Source organism: Podarcis erhardii (assembly GCF_964252035.2).
Source record: "Podarcis erhardii genome assembly, chromosome: 16".
Taxonomy (NCBI): domain Eukaryota; kingdom Metazoa; phylum Chordata; class Lepidosauria; order Squamata; family Lacertidae; genus Podarcis; species Podarcis erhardii.
The window spans coordinates 30,718,151-30,745,029 of NC_138514.1; the positions used below are offsets into that span (position 1 = coordinate 30,718,151).

The window sequence follows — 26,879 nt, forward strand, 5'->3', positions numbered from 1 at the left end:
AGAGACAAATGTTGTGTAAGCCGGTTGCCCTGCTGTACCAGCCCACCCTTCCTTTCATCTGCTCTGCCCCACACCACTCACCCCAACTTGCATTGTCACTTGAAGCACTGCTTTCCTCCAGCTTGAAACCCAACATGATATTCTTTTGCCCTCTGCTTTTAACTGCCTAATCAAGAACAATCTAAAAGCACATGATCTTTTCTGCACCTAGACACACAAAAAGAATGAAACGCATTTAGTTTTATATGCATTTAATAGTTTACCAATTGGTACAATAAGATTTTTGTTTTAATATGCAGAAAACATGAATAAATTTTGTTTTACACAGTCTGAGAGCAACAAATCTTACTGTAAAACACAGAGCAGTATTATATACATTCCTTTACTGATTTTTTTTTAAATTTTAATTGTGTCAATATCTTCAGTTAACTCCTACAGTCTGGGGGTGAGGGGGGAAGCTTTCTCCAATGGCAATCTCTACACCGTTCTTAATGGGGGGGGGGGAGAGAAATAAAGATGCTTGTCGTCATGTCAGTGTTGGGATCAAACTTCTAAAAACGTGGAATATTTTGCTAATTCTGTTCAGAAAGAACTTTGGACAGCTTGAAGGATATGCTTAGGACAAGAAAGTGGTTACTTACAGGGACACAGCAGAAAGAGAATAAAAAAAGGCTGGTTAACATCCAGTCATGACTTGCCAATCTGGCTCAACCTTTTGCCCACCCTCTGCCCCCCCCCCCCACAAAAAAAAAACCTCCCAAACAAGTTTCCCTATTTTATACACATCATTTCTGCCACTAATGGAGAGGTTTTGCAGTAGCTAGTACCCTGGGTATTTATTTTTAAATATACACAGCCAGAGTGAGAATATGGAATAATTATGTCGATTTTTTTCTTTTTCTTTTTTCCTTCATTCAAATTCTGTTAAAATTTTGCACTCAAAACAATCCATGTCAGGATTATCAAGCCACTGCGGAGGAAAAACCCAACCCAAACCGTATCCTTTTAAATAGCTTTCATGGGGTGGGAAGATGGGATGAGGGACGGGCAGAGAAGTGAGGCGAGAGAAGAGAAAGCTATTTAAGAATGATTTAAACAGGCAGTTCATTTCACATTTAAAAAAAAAAAAAAAAGAGTTTAGAGGTAAATGGGAGAAGCAGCCAGGTGTCAACAGATTAGACCAGGGCTGGAGGGGTAGGGGTAGCTTGGTGAGGCGAGAGCCAAAGCTTTCAAAATACTACAGTGCTCCACAGCTTCTTGACAACTTGCTAGCAACTAGTATTTTCTGGAGTTTGTTTTTCTTTTAAAAAAAAATTGTGCCCTGGGCACTTCATTGGTCACACCACACACAAAAGCAGGACGGCTTTTAAATGAAAATGGTAAAGTGCAGGATGGTCCAAGTCATCAGCTCTCAGATTGTGTCCAAATCAAAAAAGAGGGGAGGGTGGATTTTGCACTTCCAAAAAGAAAAATGAATCTGGGATTTATTTATTTTTTTCCTGGGCACATCTTAATAATCCATGCAGTTCTGGAATGTGTGTGTGTGTGTGTGTGTGTGTGTGTGTGTGTGTGTGTGTGTGTGTTGATATACGTGTCTAGGTATGTATTTGTGGCTTTGTTCTTTGTTTCAAGAGACTGGACACCAAAACTGGTCTGTTTGCAAGCGTGGTGCTTGACCACTGCCCTTTCAGTTTTAAAAACAGAATGCCACTCTTTGTGTGACGGAACACACAGCAATACACTCCTGAATACCTTCTGATATATATATTTTTTAAAAATCCTCTTTCAATCCAAACCAGTAAACCTCAGCGCTTGAGACTCTTCACGGGAGAAAAAGAAAAGGCACAGGATTAAGATAGCCAGAGCGAAGCACAAAAGCCAACTCCTAGGGACAACTCCACCATACCACCAACTTCTCCCCTTTTCCATTTTCTTTTGTTTTAAAACCAGGGGTGTAACTGCTGGTGCAGTCTACAACCACTCATGGTAATTCGCCTATTATTATAAACCGGCTAAATGGACGTGTAGCTTACAAGTTTAAAGTTACTCAACGCCAAGGAGGTTTCGTGACTACTAGAGGCTACAAAATGGTTCCTTTTTTTATCCTAAAACCATGTATTATGTTCAAAGGAGTGAAGGGAATAGTGGTCAAGCTCCCATGTTAATAGGTACCTTAGTTTTACAGACTCTGTAAATGCAGAGTTTACCTTTAACCCTTAAAAAAAGAAAAGAACTAGGATTTCTACACCTCAGCCAAGAATTACTTTACAATTGCTAACCGGCATTGCTATGACTGCCCCACTACAGATTCAGAAATTCTCAAAAAGGCCAAAACAGCAATGAACTCCCTGTCAAAAACAGCTTAAAAACGAGGGTAAGACTTCAAAATGTGTAAGATTCGGCTTGTGGGAAACTTGCTCACTAAAAAAACTGCATTCTCCAGATGTCAGGACTTGCACCCTAACTTACTCCCCACCCTTTCAAGTCATTCACTGCCTTTGGTTTCCCAGCTCCTGTAAAAGAAGCCAAACACCAAAAAATGCTCCTTGCGGGTGAACCGAAATGTGTGATTAAGCCTTATTTCTACTGACATGCAAGTAACCCTCCAAACAAGTGGGGGGTTTTGTTGCTTTTTTGTTTTAAGGGCCAGTTCTTTTAAAAGCCACAGAGCTAATAAAACAAAATACTTCACGTGTGTTAAAATTTGTCAGACCGACAGTTTGTCCAGACTGGTACGTGGATTTTTGGAGGGATGGACTGAAGGGCTGGACTTAAAAATGCCTATAACAGAACGTGACCAATAAAAGGCTGATTGAACGATGCTTGCTCCTTGGAAAAAAGATGAATTGGGGGGCATTTCTTTCTTTTAGAGCTCTTCAAATTAAGGGGGCAGCTTCCAAACTGAAGCTGGCTTCAAAACTCTGTAACAAGAGCAGGCTTTTGCATGTCAGCAGGTGGATTTAACATGCGGTTGTAAGGTTATCTAGAAGCTTGCAAAGTACCTGCTAGCATAAGTGGTTCTCCTCCTCCTGTTTCCCTCTTTCTTTCTTTCTTTCTTTCTTTCTTTCTACAGTGCTTTTTTTGGAGCACTGCAAACTCTGCTCTCATGTCCCATCACATCTGACCATCCTCTGGCTCCCTGTCCTGCTTTCAGACCTTTTTGCTAACTGGAAAGGAGAGGGAATCACACCACTATTACCCTATTTGCTGCACACTCACCAACTACCAGGGAAAGCAGGGGAGGAGAGAGGACACCCTCAGATATTGTGGACATCGCACAAGCCTGATAAACCACAACCAAAGCCAACAGAAAGCTGAACTGTCAGGAGTCAACTGGGAGATTGAGTCCAACTGTCCAGTTAAGAGCTACGTTCAAGCAAGACCGACAGACTCCCTAAGACACATTTTGCATGGAAAGCATTAAGCGCCAAGTGTTAGAATGCAATAGAACTCCAACAACCATTTCTTAAAAAAAAAAAAAAAATACACGTCACATCATACCAAGGTTTCTCTTCCTATATTGTAGCTTGTTAGTATCAGGATACTAACCTTTTTTTTTCTTTTTAAACGTGATAGGAAGCCAAAATAAAAATATATCCTATTGATTTGGCAAATATATCATGACGAGAAAAAACTGGAAGTTTTAATTAGTTTCCATTAATTACATAAGGTTCTAAGTTGCAGCCTTGTTTATCTAGTATCCTTAGATTTCTTAAGCACACTTAAGTGATGTTGTTACAGAGATACGTGTTTCTTGAAAGAGCCCTCCCCACCCCACCCAAAAAAAGAATCCGTATGAGAGTCACTAGTTATAGGCACCACCCAACAGAAGAGAACGGGTGTTCAGTTTATCCAGCACAGAACGGGATTTTGCTGCTGCTGCTGCTGCTGCTGCTGCTGCTGCTGCTGGTTTAAGTGCCCTTAATTCAACCAACCAGCTTCTGCCTTCGCAGGTCTGATGTGACCAATGCCAGCCCATGTCCTTAAACCTATGGTACTTCTAGACAACGTATGTAAATTTACAGTATACAATTTGGATTCACCATGCATGAATACTTTGTGTGTAACATTTAATAAGCTCAATCTACATCCAGAATAATTTACATGAAAGGACAATATTTATTTTAAACAGAGCTCAATGGGTAACCATGGTATCCGAGTGCATCCAGAGGGGGAGGGAAAGAGGGGGGTGGGCCAGGTGTGAATTCAATCAACGGCACTCCCACACTTTTACTGTTTGATCTACGCTGCCGGTAACCACAAAGGGCGCTGTCTTGTGGAAATCTGCAAGAGAGAGAGGGAGGCGGGGGAAGACAGGAAGTTACTAACAGCACCACAAAGGATAGGTCAATACTAGAGCTGAAAAATGTCCATGATGCTGGATCAGCCAAAAGATTTTAAAATTCAGTACATATACTGTGAGTGGCCATGGCAAAGCTTTATTGTTTCCTACACTGTAGAGAGTTTATGCCTGAAGGGAACCTGCTAAGACTTGCCGGCTTTCATTGTTTTCCTTTAGCTTTTCATCAAAAACCTGTATTTTGAGGCAGTGGAGAAACTGCCTCTGAGTGTCCTCTTGGGTGAGGGCTGTATTAATCGAGGGTTCCGAAAACACACTTGTTCCTCCTCGCTAAGGAACCTTGAGAAGTGCAGTCTGTGCACAGATCTGTGAAAGGAGGAGATACCCAGTTTACCCTAAACTACAGCCCCCATTATTTCCCCCTCTCACAGGGACAGCCATGCCAGCAGATAATGCATACTATTAGTGTAAACTAGCAGTGTAGACATACCTTTACTCTGCCCTCCTCCTCCTCCTCCTCCTAACATTTTTTTAAAGAAAAATGATGGTGCCACTGATGCAACGCACCTTGAGTTACGTCAGCAAACCACTAGCTGAAAGGCCCACGTCACAGATCATCCATCAGCCATCATTAGCAGTACAGTCAGCACAGCAAGTCAGGGATGGCTTGCCAATAAATGTAAAGCAGCTTGGCTTTTATGGGTCCTGTGAACTGGAGAGGTGGGGGCAGAGGAACCACCAGCTCTGAACAAAGGAACAGGGAACAGGGAACCTCTACCTCAAGGGATATAAAGGAGCTTCACTCCTATTGAAGCCAGTTTCAATTTTCATTATGCCTGTACAAGCAACTAATTTTTCCAATTTTTTCTTTGCTTGAAAAAAAGGTCGCTGCACAGAAACAAATGAAACCCAACTGTCTTCACCAGCTTGGCAAAACACTACCAGCATATACTTCCCCTGTAACTTCCAACATGCCCCATTCCCCTTTCTTCTTTTGTGAAGAGAGGGAGGCCAGACATTTTTCGTAGCATGGGGACTTTTAAGCCAACCTAACACAGGTATACTTTGACAGTCTATAGAGAGTATTTAATGCAGTGCAGTGTATCCCTTCTTAGCTGAAGAGTGGTGCCACTGGTTTATGAGTCGGGCTCCAGGTAAAGACTAACCTACAGAGAAGACGTAGGTCTGTACTCAGCTGCGCTGTGCTGGAATAAGTGCACATACATACCCAACGAGGTAACAAAGTGTTCGTGCGCATTGAGAGTCTTCATGCATCTTTTGTTCTTGTAGTCCCAGACACGCAAGGTCTTGTCATCAGCACAGCTCAAAATAAATTTCCCCCCAGAATGGAACAGGACGCCACGTACCCAGTTATCATGGCCCACCTGTTGAGAGAGAGAGGGGGAAAAAATGGCACAAGGTCACAAGAGAGTACATATTGTGTGCACACCTGAACATTCGCAACATGATTTGAAATCCAATGGTAAGATCATTCCACTACTTGCCCCAAACTAACCGCCTTGGAACTATAGGAAATTGAATTCCCCAGATGAGAACAGGGCCCTGTGATGGATTATTCCTTCAATCTGTACAGATTCTATTCATTCTAACTAGTCTGGCTGGATTCCTCAGAGACTGTTTTGAGGTCATCCAGGAAATATTGTCTCATCTACTCCCTTATGAAGCAACAGTATACAGGATTGAAGTCCGACAGGAGGGGGACACACAGGAACTTACAAGTGTCATAAGGCACATGCCAGTACTAATGTCCCACATCTTAATGGTCTTGTCTCTAGAGCCAGAAAGCAGGAAAGGCCCAGGCTTGCCACTCTTCTTAGTCTATAAAGGAAAGAGAAGGAAATTACAAAAATGAATACTCCAGGTGGTAGAAACGCAGACCCACCTTTGGAGTACCTGAGACCTAAAGCAAGCACAAAGAAAGTTGTGCTCCAGGTAAACAGGACTCAGAAGTCAATTAAACACTTTATGTTAATGAACACGGCAGCAACACTCACACACTTTTAAAACATAATTCTTTAGACTTTGCCAATGAACATAAAAAGTTGTTTATGTTCAATTACAATTAATGATCTATTTAAAGAGAAGCTTGTTTTTCTAATGCAACGATACTGCTGTCTGCATTTTTTTAAGCTTATAAATAGAGTTTAGCCACTCAAAGAAATTTTAGAAGAAAGTTCCCTACGACTTACTAACGACATTGCCTGGGGTCACGTGTGGGGCAGGGGAAGAGAAATGTCCTCCAAGCACTAGGCATTCCTGCTGAATTTGGCCTCCGCTGGCTGTTTTCTTCTCTCTTACTCCCTCCCTTCAGTATCCAGCCTGAAGAAGAGTTCTCGAAAATTCAAAGTCACTAACTGGTGCGACTATTTAGCCTATTACCATAAAAAGTTATTATGCTACTGTATTGGACTGTTAAGTTTTACACTGAGGCCACATTTCTATGTCAGATTGTCATGCCCACTGCCAATTATTCTGTTCACCATTATTCTCCACCAAGGCTCACACCTCCTTCTTTCAAATACGTGTGTCTCCCCTTTCTCCTTTCACTCAAGACACCCACTAGAGCTGCTTAAGATACTCCCCCAAAATTCAACTGGGAAGTCTAAAAGAGAAGGGAACATCTATCATACAATCTTTTGCTCTTAGAACCAAAGAGATAAACGCACAACTCCATAATCTATTCTATTCACATTCAGCCAAACGCATTAATCTCTCTTAAGAGTGTGGAATTCTCAAGTGTATGTCTCTCCCTTCTACATGCCTCCATTAATATCTAAGCCAGGACAGGCTCAGGCTAAAACGACTTCTTGAGCCTCACAACTCTCTTCACCTTCCATGCCTTTCTTGGGCAATCATTTCTGCAACGAGCCAGTAGAGGGCAGAGGAGAGAAAGTGAAGCAGCTAAGCAGTCAGCTGAGAGATATGTCCTTAAATCACACACACATGCCTTTTAAGTAAGTGAAAAAAGGGCCCAGGTTCAAACTTGGCCACTGTTGAGTGATAGCACATGTCCACTGTGGTGCCCAAAATAATTCAGAAAAGAAAGGCTATCTCCCTTTATGGAAGTGACTTATTTCAAGAGGCCAAGTATGTAGGATTCTGACACGCTCTAGAACAAGCAGTAAGAGTCTAGCGCACTTGGGGGGAGGGATGTTCTTTAAAAAATGGGTTTTCAGTATGTAACCACACAAGTTTGCCCAAAGCCACCACCTCTTCCTTTTTGAGTTTTTTTTAAAAAGGACTTTGTGCTTTAGATCAGATGTTTATCTGAATCAAAGGGGTGGAATGGCTGTGGGAGACAGCACCAGCATGTGATGGAAATCCGAGGCAACAAAACAGCCACTACAAATCCCACATGTCCATGCATGCCCCAATGAAGAGTAAGAGATTGAAATGTACACTGAGGGGAGGGGAGGAGAGAGGAGAGGAAAGGAGAGGAGAGGAGAGAGAAGCGCAATAGAAGACTCCTTACCTCAGATCCCGTAGCTTCCGATATGGTGGAATAAGAGCTCTCTGGAGCCCAAGAGATGCACTCTACCACATGCTCGTGTTCTCTGAGCTCAGCTTTGCACTCCTTTGTTGCTACCACCCAGACACGCACCGTCTGGTCATTAGAACTACTGGCAATCAGCGTGCCATCCTGGTTAGGCCGCACCATGCGGACCCATTCTCTATGCCCCGTGAAAGTCTTCACGCAGTAGCTGTTTGCAAGGAAAATAAACAAAAAGAAGACCGCTGTTGACAGAACACTACTATATAAAGCAAGAATTGAAGTATTGATGGTTTGGGGACAATGCTGGCGTTGGCAGCAGTTGTAAACAGAATATTTTGACAAATGAAAGGTCTAAATTGAGTTGAGAAGACTGGGGGAAGTCTGGGCAAATGGACAGGAAGAAAACAGCAGCTAGAACAAGGGGCTGTGCAGAAGGTTAAACCAAAGGTTACTTGGGTCATTTTAAGAATCCATTTCCAAAAGGTAATACAAAATATATATCAGAAGGAGAAGTTGGGAGAATCCTCAACATTGAGGCAATCTTGAGATTCTTTTTAAAAATAAACATTAATTATGCCAGTTTTCTTCTTCCCTCATACTGTTCTTTCTCCTTCTTAGCATTTCTACACTGGTGTCACACTAGTTTGTCATTCCTTCTCTCAGAGATCTAATAGGATTCCAAGAAGCACCAAGCCACAGGATCGGAGGGAGGTATACCAGTTAAGCTTGTACAGAAGATATCCCTTTGCTTGCAGTCTTCTCCACCTTTCTGCATGTTTTAAGAGCAACAGCACGGAGCCTTGCCTACATTAGGCTGTTCATCTGTTCATGGGCCCTATCCCACTTGCTGAAGACCAATGGCATATACCACTAGTCACTAGCCTTCCAGATGTTGCGGACTACAATTCCCAACTGCTGGCCATTCTGGCTGGGGCTGATGGGAGTTGAAGTACAACAACAAGAGTCCATGAGGTTCCCCATCCCCATGCATTAGGGAGAATCTTCAAAAAGCAACCAGGCACTGTTTCTTCCATCACATGAACACATTTGCAAGATCTTACCCTGTTTGAACTTCCCACATTTTGATGGTTTTATCCCTCGAGGCAGAGACTATATGATCCCCATTGGGCATGATGGCTACTGAAGAAACATTATGATCATGACCTAGAAAAAGAAAACAACACAACAAACACGCTCATATCAGGCTTCTGCTGTGACTGTGTTAGTTCACAATGTGTGTGAAGAGTACTCGATTCACACAAGCAACAATAATCCTGCATGGTAAGCCTCAATATGCAAACCAGGGACCCAACTGAGAGAAATACAGGACGTCTACAGTGGTTGTCTGGCTATTAGAAGAAGTGGTAATAAGCAACATGAAACTATCATGGCTGCATTTCCCAGTTTCAAAGTCAGGCAAGGCAGGTGCATTAGATGTTCAGCACTTTTGCCAGCAAAAGAGAAAGTGATGTTGCAGCAGCAATGAAGAGGGAGCATACAGTACCGTGTGTTCCAGGCAAGCAGGCATCAGATGGTCATATATGAAATACTGAGAACACTCTGGTTGCCACATCTCAAAAATATATCATTGAGCTGGTAACAAAAGTTTGAAAAGGACAGGCAAAAGGGTGCAAAGGTGGAAACACCACTGCCCCCTTGCATGCATGCCAGAAGACCTGGGAAGGGTATCACACAGCTCTCATCTTTGTACTACAAAATCTTAGGAGAAGCTGGAAGCAGCAACACTCTTCTTTAGAGGATTTCCTTGCTCCATCACTGCAAGAAGAAACCCCTCCCCAAAGTTTTCCAAGCATACAAAGCAGACAAGGGGCAAGCGACTCAGGGAAATCTATTTATCCTGTTGGCTTTAGGGGCAAGCAGAAGCAGCCCAAGTCTTTCTTTCACAGCGAGGCTTGATTTGTATTGCTCCAAAGCTCAGTGTGATGTAAGAAGCTTCTCTCAGATTCTAGAGAACTGGAACGGGAGTGGAGCTTGTGAAGATGTGCTCTCTCGCCAATGCTTCTCTGGGAAACAGCAACCATCTTCTCCCATGCTGGGTCCAGTGACACAGTACTCCTTTCCACAGGCCGTAAATGCAGTTATAGAGGCACATTCTGCTTATCCAGGCTCTTTAAGGACACTCCTAGGCAGCAACAAGAAATGGCCAGAACCACTGCTTCTGCTATTTTTCCCTGGTAAAAAAGGCAGGCAGCTGCCTCCAGAAAGCTGAACAGAGCAGGGAGGGATTGCACATGAAGCAGAATTCACATTTGCAAAATTCACCCAATCCCTTTCAAGTCATATTTTCCCATTTCAAATGTTGAGTCCTTCCCATTGTTTTGAGCAGTTTACAATGCTTCAAACAAGCAAGCTATGGTCTGAACACAGAAGGCAGGCAGGTTTCAACTATGGAGCAAAAATTATGCCCTCCTTGGGAAATATCCAAGATTCTTATATAGCTGGCAACAGAATGAACCAAAATGTGATGCTTCCCATGGGTACTTCAGCTCTAACCATACTATACAGTAGAGCAAGACTGCCTCGCCTCATTTCCCAGCAAGCTAAGGAAATGGGCCCATATTAAAGCCTTACAGCTCCCACTTCGTCAAACTAGCAATAGGGAACACAAGCCTGTTAACATTTCAAGCAGAGACTGCAAAATATACCCAGGATACTGACCAGGCAACAACCATCTTTTTATCTAATAACTCAAAATGCGAACATGGTGGGTCTGTGTTTTGACTATACCGATTTCAGATTGCAAGTGACAGCCCCCATGATTATCTTCTTTCATACAGAACAATTCTCTGCTAGCTTTACATGTGCAGTAATTTTTATTGAGAAGAGAGTATTCAATCGTGTGATGCCCTCCCCTCCACATGTCTGCTGACTGTAGTGGTATAGTTCAGCCATGAGTTTACCACATCATATGTGTAAGGGAGGGGTGCGAAACCTCCAGCCCTCCCCCATTTGAGCTGCAAAGCCAAAGCTATGCCTATCTGCCCTATACACCATCAGGTGTGGGGCGGGCACCATCAATCAGCTGATTAGCAGCATCTGCAAAGTACGCTGAAAGGGATTTCTCAGGACCCAACAATCAGCTGAGAAGCCCCTTGCAAATCGCTATCTTGCAGCATCCCCCCCAAACCTTGGTTTAAGAGTTCTGCATCCCCTTCCTAATTTCAGTTTCAAGAAAAGGGCAAGTCTGGACTGGTTTGATTTTAATTCACAATCCAAGTGTGGGATTCCTCAATTCCTTACCATGCATGGTTCTGATGCACTCAAAGCCCTGGAAATCCCATAGCTTAATTGTCATATCTGCAGAGCAGGAGGCCAATAACTTGCCGCTGTGGTCGAAGGAAATATCCTGCACTGAGTCTGTGTGGCCCTTCAGGGTTCGTTCAAAATCACCTGTCTCATAATCCCATACCTAGGAAGCAGACAAAGAAATTGGTGAACATCTGCCCTCACAAAATATATATATCTTCCAGGCTCTCATTTGCATTCAAAGCAGCTGTCTGGCACTCTGTTCAACATTAATTCAAAATGGAAGAAAGAGATGGAGCAAGGTAAGAACCAATAACATTTTTGAAGGGTATACTGACTTTTCAAATTAATTAGACAATAATAAGCACCTCTCCTTCTCTCTCCACCCAACCCATTTCCAAGATAAATCAATAAGCCAGAAGACAGCACATTTTGCTGCTCTTCCTGTTGCCTTAAACAAGAGCAGACTCCCTTTCTATGGGATGATGCGCATGTTTTATTTGTGTAGACACATAAAACTCCTGCTTTCTATGAGACAAAAGCAATATTCAGACATACCAATGTAGAACACTTTATTTCAAATTCTTGAATATCTGCCTTGCACACATTGGCAACTAAGAATAAAGCCAGAACAAAAAATGGGAGGAACCAGTCACCCAAATGGGTCATTGGATGCAGGGCAGGACACAAGTTTTTAAAATATTATTATTCCATTTGCCTTCACCCCAAGGTCCCAGCATTGGTCACAACAATTAAAACAGAGTTATTAAAAACAGTTTAAAGCAACTTAAAACTACTGAAATAAAGTGGGTCCTAAAAATATACATTCTCAAGTGTCAAAAAGCCAGAAGTGTATCTTCAGCATTTGCCACAAACTATATAATGAAAATGCCAGACACATCTTTGTCAGTAGCGACTTCCACAACTTAGGGCCTGCCAAAGCAAATGCCCTCTGTTGGGTCATGCCCCCCTTTCTGAGGGATGTGGAACTACCAAGGGGGCCTCCTCTGCCAATCTTAGCAGCCAAGGGAGTCTGTAGGGAACGAGTCAGTCTTTAAAGCAGTATTCCCAATTGGTGTTCTGCAGACATTCATGTAACAAAAACCAAAATTTTCAAAAGTAGGGGCTTTTGAAAAACAGGGGATCTGCAGTACTTAGCTAATTGGGAACCACTGCTTTAAAGTATTTGAGGCCTAAAGGGCCAAGCCATTTAAGGATCTGTCTTTTGATTACTCCATCCTCCACTGTTCAACTCAGTCTCTTATGACTCCAGAGCAAAAGGTGTGCTGGGGTTTGTTTTTGTTTTTCATGGGTCATGTATGAAAAACCCAATTGCTTCAGGTGATGTATTAAAACAATATATTATACGACACAGCCCTTAAGTATTAATATACTCACTACCAGTCTGGCCAGTGCCTCCTTGCTTGCCAGCCTCTCCCCACTAACTGTGCCAAAGCTGTTTGACTGTACCAATGACAACCCCAGCAACTCCTTATATGCAGAGTAAAGGTGGCTAAGAGACAGAGAAGTTCAGGGAATGGGGGAAGAGTCCTCTGAGGGGAAAGGACCAGAGATGAATGTAAAAGGACATGGAAGCAGGGATGAAAGAAACTAGCAATTCTGGGGGTAGGAATAAGGTACAAGTTGAATGGAAAAGGAGAATGGGGAAAGACATTACAGGAGCTGGGCTAAAATACTTATGAGAGGCATGTGGGTGTGGGAACAAAAAAATATAGAAGAAAAGCTGTCTCCAATTAAAGACACTAGATCAGCAAATGCTGCCTGAAATAGGGAGGCTGAATCACAATGCCTCCAAGAACAAATGCCTGCACTTAGCTTGAGGAAAGTTGAGCTATAGAACTCGACCTGCCACAAGGAAAATGCTGTGGCAAAGTATTTAGCTACTTCCAATGATGCATTAATATCAGAAGAAAGTTATGCTAGTATTTGCCAGCTGATTGTGCCAAATTCTGCTTCCATCTGCCACACTTTTATAACTGGTTCTGCCCCCAGCACCCCAATTTGGACTGGTGGGCCTGAGTTTTTTAGCCATCCCAAGTGGGCCCTGGGTAGAAAGTATGAGGACCCTTGTTCTAAGCAAAAATTCTTCCGCCAACAAAATATGGGCCCAGTACTCACCAAGGTGGCCGACCTGTGTTCTACCAGTTCACAGTGACTGAATGCTCCTCCATCCAATAATCACTACCATTATCCCTGCATACAGAAAGCTAGCATGTAAGGGTGAAGCCTAGCCCTTTGTGGAGGGAATCTGTGTTGTGTATAGAAGAGCAATAGTTATGGCCCAAAGTGGAGCCTCAGAGCCAAGATAACAGGTTGACCACCTCACTGAGAATCAAGCCATAATGAGATTCAGGCTCCAGCAAGCTTCTACATGAATGAGTCCCAAAGACTGGAAACTACAATCAACATGCTCATCATCTGTTCTTGGTGTTCTTACTAAAGGCCACAGTAGTATAGTACAAAAAGTGGCATACTTGAAGAATCCTAAGCTGTTTAAGATTGTACATTATATTATGCCCGGGAGTGTGCCTGAGGCAAACAAACGCAGGCTTCGAAGAGTGGATGAGAATAGTACATCAACCCATGCCAGCTTCAGGAGGCAAACCACCAGGCTGCGTATTAACTGAAGTTTCTACATTTCTATGGGTGACCACAAACACAGAATGCCATTTTGCAAAAAAAAAAAAAATTACTTGGGCCAACACAGTACAAAAAGCACAATGGGAGCCATATCCCAATTCTGATCAGCTCACACCTCCTGTGTAAATAGCCTGCAGCAACCCCTTGAGGTGCACACTTCTGGAGAGCTGCAAGACAGACCAGGTTTATAGAAGAGTCTTACCTTTATTGTGGCATCCTCTGAAGCAGAAACCATAACACTGAAAACTGGATGGAAAATTACTCTTGTGACAGGACTCCTGTGTCCACTCAACGCATACTTTTCTGGAGGACGAGGGATCCATTCTTTAGGGTCTCGCTTCTGACCAAGTGGTCCACCTGAAGTAAATTCTTCCTTAGCTTCATTTAGTTTGGATTCCAATTCCATAACCTAAATGGTTTTGGAGAGAGGGCAGGGAGAGAGGAGTGGAGAGAACAAACAAAAGTGTAAGACAAACAAAAGGTGATACCTGGTGTTCAACTTTGTGATATATCACCAGCTACACATCACGATATACTGATATATCACAATGTCTGAAATAAGACCTTGCAAGTTCTGAAGGACCAACACACATTGACCATTACCAAATCCACAGCAACCCTGGAACTGTGCCACACAGCTCTCAAATTATCTTCAAGTACAAGCTGTAACAGCTAAAAGGAACCGAACAAAACCTGAGATCCACAGGAAAATATCTGCCTGGTTATCTTGAAATCAATCCAACCCTCCTTAGCTCATTTTAGCTTTGAGAAAATGTGTTTGTCGTCATTTTTACTTTACCTGAACTTTGTTCCCTTAGATATGAGTGCAAGTCTACTGCTCTGTCATTCCTTCCTTATCGGCCAGAATTTTTCTCTTTCCTGCGTTTTGCATCAAATATCCTTGCTACAATTACCTTTTAACAATGCTGCTTGTGTTTGTTTAAAGCAAAAACCTGCCAAGGCTTCAGCTGGATCCTATCTCCTACATACCTCCTAGCCTTGAGACCAGTGGGCATATTTAGAGGAATTGGGAGACTATAGCTGGGTGATACCTGGTTTTCAACTAGCTGAACATCATGATATACTGATATATCACAATGTCTGAAATAAGAATGGAGCTATGTGGAGACATTGACTGACTTCACGGTTTTTCACACATTGTGATTCTTGCATAGCACACACAGACATAAATCATGATTTGCAATACATTGTCAGGTCAAAAATTATAAAACCAGTTATCATAGTATGGACTTCCAACTGGATAGGTTGTTTTGCATACTTCTTTTAAAAGCACTGCAGTAGTGTTGCCAGCAATATACCAACTGAGGCTTGTACTCACCTTCTTTTGTAATCTTATAACTGATGTCCATTTCTTTTCCAAGAGTCCAGCATACTTCTTATCTAACTCTTCATTCTGAAGATAAAGAGAATTGTTGTGAACACATAAATTGTAGGACTGGAAGGGACCCTCATGGTCATCTAGGCCAACCCCCCTGCAATGCCATCAGTCCTGCTTAGCAGCATTTTCTCCCAAAATTAAGAACATCAAACAGAGCAATAATTTGCCAGCTTTTTTTTATAAGAATAGCATTTTCTATTGTCTTAGAAACTGAAGGCATGGAGTTGTGGGGCTTATCAATGAACCCTACAAACCTTTATATATTGCTTGATGCAAATATGTATGAAGCCAGAGATAAAACACATTAAAAGCCAAAGGAACTAGCTATTTAGGGGGAAAAGCTCCTTCCATCTGCTTTCATGAGTGCTTCTATGCTTTTGGGGGGTCTTTTCCCCCCCTTTGGACCATGTGAATTGTTTAATGTGGCTGCAACGAACTGCCACCCTTGCAAGTGTGGTGGTTTAATGGGAATGATGGGTTGATACACATTTTCCAGAACTGTCTAACTTCATTGTCCCACAAGTGGCCAAGCAGATGTCTTTGGGAAGGAACAAGCAGGGAATGAAAAGCAATAACCCTCCATGTTTTTTTGCTCCCCAGCAATCAGTATTCTGTGGCACAGTGCCTGTAAATGTACATGTTCTGTTTCTTTATTGTGCCTAATAAGCTCATCTTCCTCCATGAATTTGTCTGATCCCCTAAGCTTGGGTCCGTCTTGTGGCAGCCAGTGCCATGCTCACACACATTCCGTCAATTACTCTGCCAGGAAGCCACTGCTGTAATCATCAGTGGATGACCTTGATGAACAGGTTTGTGTTAAGAGGCACAATCCTCAGGATATGCATGATCCAATATCAACCAAGAGCACAAAGCAGGCACAAGCACTGAACTATCCGGTGAAGCATCCTGGGCAAGTTTCGCTCCTTACATTATTTCTTCAGGGAAATAACTTCTTGCTTACAGGAAGTTCTCAGAATTTATGAAAGCCAAAAAAATCACACCCTCCTCTCTGGTCTGCCCCCATTCTGATTATCTGTGGAGTCAGGGTGTTCAACAAAGGCATGGCCAGAAACCACAGCCCAGCTGAGAAATGAATGTCAAAGGGAGTGGCACTGGTTAAAGTGCAGCAGCTCCCCCACAACTACAATAATAATAATAATAATAATAACAATAATAATAATAATAATAATAATAATAATTTTACTTAAACAAGCTGTGTGCCCTATCAATTAAGGGAAGAGGTTAATCTCAAAAATCAAAGGAAGTGCAAACAGATGCTATATGCAATGTTGAAGTTCTGGGGTCTCAGAGAGTCCAGCAATACTGGAGATTGTAAAAGGCAGGAGAATAGCAAAACATCAGAACTGGTAATTGGATTATCTTCTTGGTTAAGAGGCCACAGTGGAGGCATTACCACCCTCTGTGATTGGGGGAATTTGGGGTTATTTGTGGAACTAATTTGTGCTGGAGCCAAATGTAGCCCCTGAAGCAGTTGCACACATAAGATTCCAATTCACTGGTGCTTGGGTTTTGGGGTCTTTTAGTTCATTAAGAGTTCTGCCTAATTCATACTCCGACAGCTTCACTACACAGCTCTCTCATAAGGAAGTGAAACACATCTCCCTAATGACTGCTGTATAACAAGGCTGCTTAGCATATCCAGGTCCTCCTTCTTACCTTTTGGGGGAAAGAGTTTTTAATGAGGTTGATGGGTATGCCAGCACTCCTTTCATCAAGCCCCATTTTCAATTACGCGTACAATGAGATTACAACCAGGACTTTATTTGAATGAGATTTGGGGAAATGAAATGTAGGGCCTCAAGTGGGTACTTTGGTTAAGGCAGACAAAATTCTACGCTTTTACAGCATGATTGGTAGGCCTAAAGGGTACTTAGGAGATTAGCATATATTTAAATGGTTCAGAGTCAGAGTCGCTTATATGATCTGAAGAAATAGCACAGTATTTATAGATCACACCAAGATAGCTATTCCTCATTCAAAACCTACAAAGTAAGAGCTGAATTAGGAGTTTCAATTATTTCAAAAAGAGTTGGGTCAAATGCCTTAGGGCTGGTAGACATACACTTCCGTTACAAAGAAAGCCTAAACTCCACCACTTAACATTTAGGTAGTATAAACTGCATGCTTGTTGTTGTAGGGAGCATGGAACACAGAAGCAGCACTGCTGTTTCTACCGAAAGCCTGTATTATTCAAATAAGGTCAGCAGGATAAAACATGGAAGAGGAAGACAGGAAAGTACAGATGAGGTGAGGATAAACTGGTAGCAAATGACACATTACTAGCAAGGCCATGGCAGTTCAGGCAAGGCTTTGCAAGAAACAGAATGAAGTAAGTGCTAAACAACATTGTCTCACAAGAAATGTGCTTAAAAGCGCACCTAAATATTATACCAAGATGGAATTGTTTAGAAATCCTAAATAATATGAAAACAAGAACTGCAGGTGGTATAAAAACTTCTGTTAGAAAGAGCATTCCTATATGGGACTGATCTTGCATTTTCCACAGTCCTTTGGTAAGGTTTCTATGTTTATGTGATATTTTGTTTTTTTAAAAAAATAATTTTTATTAATTTTACAACATAAACAAAAAACAAACAAACATAACACGACTTCCCCAAACCTCCCCTTCACTGCATTCTTGTTTTAAAATTTTTTAGCAATCCTTCATCCCTTTTTATATTTAATTCTCTCTAAATTTTTTAAATTTCAATTTTTACAGCTGTATTTCTTTATATCCAATCCCTTGACATCTTAACATTCCGAAATTTTACAACAATTTTTAAGATAAATTTTGAATTTTTTCCAGTCTTCTTCCACTGTCTCTCTCCTCTGGTCACGGATTCTGCCGGTCATCTCTGCCAGTCCCATAAATTCAGTCACCTTGGTCTGCCATTCTTCCAGAGTAGGTAGTTCTTTAGTCTTCCAATACTTTGCCAAAAGAATTCTTGCTGCTGTTGTTGCGTACATAAAAAATGTTCTATCTTTCTTTGGAACCATTTGGCCTACCATGCCCAAGAGAAAAGCCTCCGGTTTCTTTACAAATGTCCACTTAAGGATTTTCTTAATTTCATTATAGATCATTTCCCAGTAGGCCTTAATCTTCGGGCAGGTCCACCAAAGATGATAAAAAGTTCCTTCACATTCATTACACTTCCAACAGCTGTTATTGGGCAAGTGATATATCTTTGCAAGCTTGACTGGGGTCATGTACCACCTATAGATCATTTTCATTATATTCTCTTTTAAGGCACTACATGCCGTGAATTTAATACCTGTGGTCCATAACTGCTCCCAGTCAGCAAACATAATATCATGACCAATATCTTGTGCCCACTTAATCATGGCTGATTTAACCGTTTCATCCTGTGTGTTCCATTTTAGCAGCAAATTATACATTCTAGACAAATTCTTAGTATTGGGTTCTAGCAATTCTGTTTCTAACTTTGACCTCTCCTTCTGGAATCCTAGTTTCCTGTCCTGCTTAAAGGTCTCATTAATCTGGTAATAATGTAACCAGTCTCGGACTTTAGGTTTCAATTTCTCAAAACTCTGTAGTTTCAACTTTTCACCATCATATTCTATAATTTCACAATATTTTGGCCAGTCTGAATCCATGTTCAGTCTTTTTACCGCCTTGGCTTCCATTGGTGACAACCACCTGGGGGTTTTACTCTCTAACAAATCTTTATATCGGTTCCATACATTATACAGTGCTTTCCTGACAATATGGTTTTTAAAGTTTCTATGTACCTTTACCTTGTCATACCATAAATATGCATGCCAACCAAAGTTGTTATCATAACCTTCCAGATCCAGAATATCTGTATTCTCAAGAAGTAGCCATGGTTTCAGCCAGCAAAAAGCTGCTGCTTCATAGTAAAGTTTTAAGTCCGGCAGGGCAAAGCCCCCTCTATCCTTTGCATCAGTCAAAATCTTAAATTTTATTCTGGGTTTTTTGCCCTGCCAGACAAATTTAGATATATCTTTCTGCCACTTCTTGAAACAGTCCATCTTGTCTAAAATTTGCAATGTCTGGAACAAAAATAACAATCTCGGCAATACATTCATCTTGATAACAGCAATTCGGCCTAACAAGGAAAGTCTCAGCCTAGACCATATATCGAAATCTTTCTTCACTTCCAACCAACATTTCTCATAATTATCTTTAAATAAGTTCACATTCTTAGATGTTAAATTCACCCCCAGATATTTTACTCTTTTTGCAATTTCCAAACCGGTTTCTCTTTGAAAACTATCTTTTTCCCCCATCGTTAGATTTTTTTCCAGCACCTTTGTCTTATGCTTATTTAATTTGAAACCTGCTACTTGACCAAATATTTCAATTAATTCCAAAACTTTTTGTACTGGCTTCTGGCTGTTGTAATGTCAAAACTAGATCATCTGCAAATGCTCTTAACTTATAATGTTTAGTTCCGACCTGTATTCCTTTAACCAGCTGGTCCCTTCTAATCATATTCAGGAAAACCTCCAGTACCGATATAAACAATAGGGGGGATATTGGGCATCCCTGTCGTGTCCCTTTCTCTATTGGAATCTCGTCCATGACCATACCATTTACAATTAGTTTAGCCTTTTGCTCAGAGTATATTGCACCTATACCGTTTTCTAAATTTTGGCCTACCCCCATCCCTTGGAGATTCCTCTTCATAAAACTCCAGCAAATATTGTCAAAGGCTTTCTCTGCATCCACAAAAATCAGCACAGCTTTTCTATTTATGTCAGTTTCTAAGAGTTCCAAAATGTCTATAATGTTCCTCACATTTTCTGACAATTGTCTACCTGGTAGAAAGCCTGTTTGGTCCCTGTGAATCTCCTCTAACAAAACTTTTTTAAATCTTTTTGCTAAAATGTCTGCAAAAATTTTATAATCCACATTCAAAAGTGATATAGGGCGGTAGTTCTTGACTTGATGTTTCTCAGTTTCTGTCTTCGGTATAAGTGAGATGAATGCTTCCTTCCACGATTCGGGAGCCTTTTTCCCCTCCAAAATTTGGTTGCAAACTTCTTTCAATGGTTGTACTAACCATTCCTTCAATGTTTTATAGTATCTCGCAGTTAGTCCATCTGGTCCTGGTGATTTCCCTAGTTGCATATCCTGAATGGCACTCTCTATTTCTTGATCTGTAATTTTCTCATTCAAACTCCTTCTGTTTTTTTCGGAAATTTTTGGCAGGCCGTATTTTTCAATAAATTCTGCTATCTCTTGTTCATTCTTTGGCCCTTGTTTATACAGTTTCTTGAAAAAACTTTGAAAGCAGTTACTTATCTCATTTGGTTTATTAATAAACTTCCCATCTACTTCGAGTGATGTCACCGTATTCAGCTTTTGTCTCTTTTTCAATTGCCATGACAGTAGCTTCCCACATTTATCTGCTGACTCGAAGGTCTTTTGCCTCATTTGTTTTATTTTCCAACATGTTGATTTTCCATTCTATTTCCTGATTCATCAGTTCCATATATTGTGTTTGATAAAACTTTATTTCTCTTAAAATCTCATGAGACTTGGGTTTAGATCTCAGTTTCTTCTCTCCTTCTTTTATTAGGTTCCAAATTTTCTCTTTCCTCTCATTCTGTTTTTTCCTCTTTATTGAATTCTGTTGTATTAGGAAGCCACGCATCACGGCTTTGCTTGCGTCCCAAATTACTCTTTTTTCGACATCTGATCTCAGGTTTATCTCGAAGTAGTCTTTAAGTGTCTTTTGGGCCTTTTTAGAAATTTCTTCATCTCCAAAAAGAGTGTCATTCATTCTCCATCTAAAGGTTCCAGCTGTTGTCAGTCTCATTTCCATCTTCACAGCATTATGGTCGGAGCAGGTTTTTGGGCAAATTTCTGTTTTTTTAACCCTTGATGCCAGATTACTAGAAATCCATATTTGGTCAATTCTAGTCCATGTCATTTTTGCTTCAGAGAAGAAAGTCCCCTCCTTTTCCAGAGGGTTCCTAGTTCTCCAAATGTCAATCAGGTCCATAGTGTCAGTCAGTTCAAAAAAAGTCTTTGGTAGTCTTCCATCATTTGGTAGTCTTCCATACTTGTCTTTGGGCCTTATCCATGTTTGTGGAGACAACTCCATTCATATCGCCCATCATTATAATTTTAAGGTCCAAAAAGTCCATTAAAGTCTCATGCAACTTCTTGAAGAATTCAGCCTTCCCCTCATTTGGTGCGATATTTTGGCTGGTATGTGATGAAATATGGCTAGAGTTGCCACTGAAGAAATTTATAGTACCCATTTTAACCTCTCCCAAATCTGAGTTTTAAGTAAATAGTTGGATCCTTTAGTTTTTGCTGCAAGTGTAAAACATGTTGATTTCAAAATGTATTGTATACGTTACACATAGAATAGCTAGAACTATTCCAGAGGAATCCCCCAATTAAAGGTAATCAACCAAGTCCTCTCTAGAACAGTTAAAGGCTATAGACATGGATTAAGAATTGGGTTTTCTTTTAATGAGATAGGCCATGTGAAGTTAATAACTACAATGTGATAGGAAAGATATCCTTCATGCTTTTTAGTTTCAAGGACAATGTGACATGGTGCAAAAGGTTATAGACATGTGAACATTGTAAGAGCTTGTTTGTTCAGGCAATGTCCCACCTAGTCCAGCATCCTATTCTCAGTGACCAACCAGATGCCTGTGGAAAGGATGCAAGCAGGACCTGAGCACAACAGCACTCTCCCCATCTGTAATTCCCAGCAACTGGAATTCAGAGGCAACAGTGTCTGACAGTGTAGGTGGAACATGGCCATTGTGGCTAGTACTGAATATCTTGGTCCATTTACCTTGCATTCTCAATGTACAGACCTCAAGTAAAATTAACAATTCCACAAACTTGGTTAACTTAACAGTCACTGATAGTAGAAGCTTAAGTAACCATTCAGGTTAATTGCAGAGATTTGTGAGCATTCCATTCCATTACCTCTGTTTAGAAAGTTACTGCATATATGACAGAAAGGTTAATCAGGAGGATCACACAAGGAATACGAAGTCTGTACTCACCACATCAAGCTCTGCTTCCTTTTTAAAAACAGAGTATGCCTCTTCATAGCCATTAGAACGAAGGTAATCTGCTATCGCTCGATTTCTAAATGAAGTGAGATTTAAGTCTTTAATTAATATTCTTTTTATAATTAATTCTGTAGAAATTTCTCTCAACCTCCCATCCACAAAGCTATGTACCCAAACATGCTTGACTGGAACAAGTAAAAGAACAAGTAAACGAATACCTCCTTCCCTTTTTCTTTGAACTAATGGCTAGTTCTCTTTTGGATATTGTGCACAATGGTTTATTGAAGTTTCTGGTGGTCCTTATAACTTCCCTCCATACTCATTGTAGTATAAAAAGGGGTTCTTCGCATGCTGTAGGATAATAGTTATCTACTGCCAGAACACTGATTGGGAAAAGCATTCTTGTTGTTTTGCCTTAACTTCTCAGATGCTTTAGAAACCATGGTATAATTCTGGACCACCTAATAGGAATGGGAAAATTTGCTGTGGTTCCCTTGTGGTTAGGTGAGTTTTCTACTGTTGTGCCAGGGGAGATAGAACATCCTCTTCTGACCAATGCAAATAATCCCAGGGGCTTTTCCTATTACCCAAATATCTAGACGTTGCTAACTGGAGGTGGTTGTCCAAGGATCTGGAGTTTACCATCATCAGTGTGCTGATGAAATTCAATTATGCTTCTCCTTTTTCTTAAATCCCACTGCGGCAGTGGAAACCCTGAATCATTGCTTGGAACCAGTAATGAGCTGGCTAAGAAACAATAAACTGAAACTCAACCCAGGTGTGACAGAAGTGGTGGGGAGTGTAGGATTTTTTGATCAAGTAATTAGTGAACAGGACCTGGACAGTGTCATATGCATCCTTGAACTGCTGATCCACAGAATGGGGCTTCTCTAGGATTCCTAAGAGGTGGCTGTGGCCCAGAGTGCCTTCTTCTTCACAAAGTGCGCCAGCTGTACCCTTGCCTTGGTAAGAGATACATGCCCTATCACTCTAATGCACTCTGTGCAAGTCTGTATTTGAAGAGAATTCAAAAGCCTCAACACGTCAAAAATGCCAGCATCTGTATTTGTAACTGGTACACTCTGAAAGGACCACACAACACCCTAAGAGATCTATATTGGTTACCTGTTTCCATCTTCAATTTTAAGTGCTGGTTTTGACCCTAAAAGTCTTACTTAGCATTAGTATCTGAAGCAACATTCCCTCCCATATCTTTTATTTCTTTTCTTTTTTTGTCTCATCATCAAACCTTTTATTGGCATCACATACAAACATCCATAGTAAATCAATACAGAATTACCACCTCCCCTTCATTTGTCAAATGAAAAGAGGCAAAAAAATCTAACATTACATCTCTAGGTCTCCAGGGAGATCAGGCATCTGCAATGTGTTTCTGCGACAAAAAACCAAATAAAGATATTTAGCCACTAATTTGGTGAGCTCCTGATCATTCCCCAGTAATAGAAAATGTATGACCTCCAACTCTGGTTTCCATTTGGGAATGCAGCATTGTTCTAGAAACTGCTGGCGGAGATCAGCATATAGTTTACTTTTAAGAACCATGTGAGTAAGAGTTTCCATCAGGTGATCTTCACAGGGGCAAATTCTTTCTCCTTCCACCATTCCCGAGAACCTACCCCAAAGGAGGTTTGATGGGTTTGAATTAAACCTGGCCATCGAAAATGCCCTTTTTCTTGAGGGATAAGCAGAAATTCAAGATAATTGTAATTAGTTTCATGCGCCCAAGAAAGCTGAAAGTAAAGAGGGGAACATGTTTTCTCTGCTGCTGCTGTTAGTTCCTGGCATTCAATGTCCAACAACCTAGTTTTTATTATAGACTTGGCAGATGGTGGAGGCATCGATCGCAAAAGTTCCATTGACAGTCCAAGTTGCTGTACCTTTATGTTAAACTGTTGTAGCCCTGGGGAAAGAAAGGGGTCTGACAAGACCACCGAGAAAAGGATATTTATCTAATGTGGGGTAGATGTTTAACCAACATAGAAGAAATCTCGCCCAGGCAACGGTCTCTACCTTGTGGGACAGCAAAAATCTTAAAAAGGAAAGCTGCCTGCACTAGTTCTACCAGCTGGGTAAACCCTGGCAGCCAGACTGGAATTCCATAGAGCAACTGAGCTATTATTTTGGCGTTGAGGACCTTGAGGGCAGAGGGGATATGTGAATTACCTCGTTATGAAAAATAGCATTACTGCCTGCACAGACATCTTACTGGCATTCACAGCCGTTGTATGGTGCGAGGACCATAGATGGAATGTAATTCCCAGATAGTTAAATTCAAATACCTGCTGGATGCGTTTTCTACCAAGTACCCAGCTATAGCTCTGGCGTGAATTCCCAAAAACAATTATTTTGGTTTTATCAAAGTTCATGCATAATTTCATTCTGGACAGATAGTCAATATAGGAATTTAACAATCGTTTTAGGCCAATTCTTGTCCATGAAAGCAAAATCATGTCATCTGCGTATAGGAGAATGGAGATGCTTGATGTGTTGAGTTTTGGGTTATGGGCATCCACCTGTTTTAGTGAAGAAGTGAGGTCATTAAGAAAAAGATTAAAAAGAGAGGGAGCGAGTACACAGCCCTGCTTTACTCCTTGCTTTATAATGACGGGATCTGTCATTACATTCCCCGGTGTTGTTCTTATAGGACAGGTGTTATTTGTATAAAGCTTTTTGATCAAGTATAGTAATCTAGGTTCTAGGCCCATTGTCTCCAATTTGGTCCATAACAGCCCCCTGTCAACAGTGTCAAAAGTAGCCTTGATATCTAGGAAGGTCACATAAAGACATTCTTTATGAAGCCGCGTATACTTAGCGGCTAAGTGAGATAACACCATGCAGTTGCGTAAAGTGGATTTCCCTGGCCTAAGCCCTGCCTGCTCTTGGACCTATGATGTTATTTTCATCAAGCCAAGTAGTTAGTTTATTTAGCAGATGTTTAGCACACAATTTCCCAATGTTTGACAATAGACTTATTGGCCGATAGTTGGATGGCAGCTTTTGGTCACCCTTTTTAAAGATTGGGATAATTATAGATTGCTGCCATGAGTTAGGCATGATACCAGATCTATCTATCACAGTGAATAGATCCGCTAGTATCAGAGCCCACCACTCTGACTTGGCTTTGATCAATTCAGATGGAATAGCATCAGGGCTGGCAGCCTTTCCTGCTTTCATCTGATCAATTAAACTTGTAACTTCGGTAATGGAGACAGGGGGCCACTCATTCGCGAAAGTAAAAATGGCATGGTCCTGACTTTTCCAAGATGGCGGCCGAGACAGCAGCCTAGGCAGAGCTCCTGCCTTCAATAAAGCTTTTAAGTAGTTTTTAGCTACTTCCTGATTCTAATCTCACATTTTTAATGTCTTACTGGCTGTCTCATCGCCTCTCCTTGTTTTTAGTTTATTGTTTTATTGTTTTACCGCTCAACCTGATTTACCACAACAATGAACGCCCGATGAAACCTGCCTCTGTGACTGACTTGCAGTTTTGTCTACTGACTAAAATTTTCCATCCCCAGTTCAGAAACTGAACAAATCGTAAGTAACGAGGATTGTTTTGGATTGTTCCGGGGGTCTTGACCCTGCCCTGATGCCCAAGAAAAAGCAGTTCTGTGCCAAGCCACTTGACCAGATCCAAATCTAAACAACTAAGTTTGACTGACTTCTCAGAATGGATAACTCCCAAAATAGCAAAGGGGGCTACTGATGGGCTAGGAACAAGTTCGGAAGTCCAAACGGAGGAGGGAAATAATCTCCATGGCAGTGACAAACAATCCCTAGATAGTTCCAATTCTCAGCAGCTAGACAGTGACTGGCAAGATCCCCCCAAACAGCTAAAAGGCCTTAGATCAAAAGGTTCAAAGAAAAACAGACCTACAGGAAAGCCCACAAAGATTAGAGCAACCCAAGAAGCTCAAAGTAACAGCCCATACCGCCATTCAAATAACATCTCAAAAGCTAACTAATCTGCCTGGAGCAACAGAGGAGTTATTTACTGGAGAACTGTTAAGCTTGATTGGTGAGCAAAGCCTTCTCACTGGAAGGTCTCTGGCGTTGATCTTCTGGAAGTTGGAGAGCATTGAGGATTGTGTGGCGAGGGGTCAGAAGGAGGAGAGCCTGGTGCAGTCCCCCGAGCCCCAAGGGAAGAATGCTGAGAATGCTCAACCAAGCAGGCTGGAGCCCTTCAATTCTTCAAGGAAAAGCACCCAAGATGCTCAGACAAAATTCTGGCCCTGGAACGTGACCAATGGCCCACACCCCACTAGAAAGTGTTTGCAGTTGGATCAGATAGTTTTGATCATGCGAAATAATTAGGAGAACAAAGTGTGCTGGATTACCAGACCAAGAGTTTGTTCTTCCTTATCTGATCTACTGCGATTAGACATAGGCTCTTTGGACCTAAAAATGATAGAAAAATTGCCGAGCCACCCAAACGTAATTAAAACTGCTTCTCAAATTTCATAGCCACGCCATTCCCCTGCTGCTTCCCAAAATGTGTTGCTTTTTAAGTCGATTTCACATTTCAATTAGAAGGGTGTTTGCAGACTTGGATGCTGTGCCTTTACTTTTGTGTGTGTCACACACCCCTACATTCACAGAACGGTGAAAAAAAATAGAACAAGTAGGAATTTAATAAAAAAAAAATCAATGAATCAAAATTACAACAT

The 26,879-nt window shown here is 41.3% G+C and overlaps 1 protein-coding gene across 1 annotated transcript in view; it reads right to left on the reverse strand.

Moving 5' to 3' along the window:
• Positions 1-234: 234 nt before the first annotated feature.
• The window catches only part of PAFAH1B1 (platelet activating factor acetylhydrolase 1b regulatory subunit 1), a 57,798-nt gene continuing 31,153 nt past the window's right edge, over positions 235-26,879 (reverse strand). The window contains exons 3-11 of the mRNA XM_081843599.1: positions 22,183-22,267; positions 15,082-15,156; positions 13,945-14,151; positions 11,076-11,244; positions 8,876-8,978; positions 7,794-8,022; positions 6,038-6,139; positions 5,529-5,685; positions 235-4,284 (exon numbers count right to left, since the gene is read on the reverse strand). Of these exons, the coding sequence (XP_081699725.1) occupies positions 4,211-4,284; positions 5,529-5,685; positions 6,038-6,139; positions 7,794-8,022; positions 8,876-8,978; positions 11,076-11,244; positions 13,945-14,151; positions 15,082-15,156; positions 22,183-22,267 (1,201 nt within the window). The 3' untranslated portion in view covers positions 235-4,210. The remainder of the gene's footprint in view (positions 4,285-5,528; positions 5,686-6,037; positions 6,140-7,793; positions 8,023-8,875; positions 8,979-11,075; positions 11,245-13,944; positions 14,152-15,081; positions 15,157-22,182; positions 22,268-26,879) is intronic.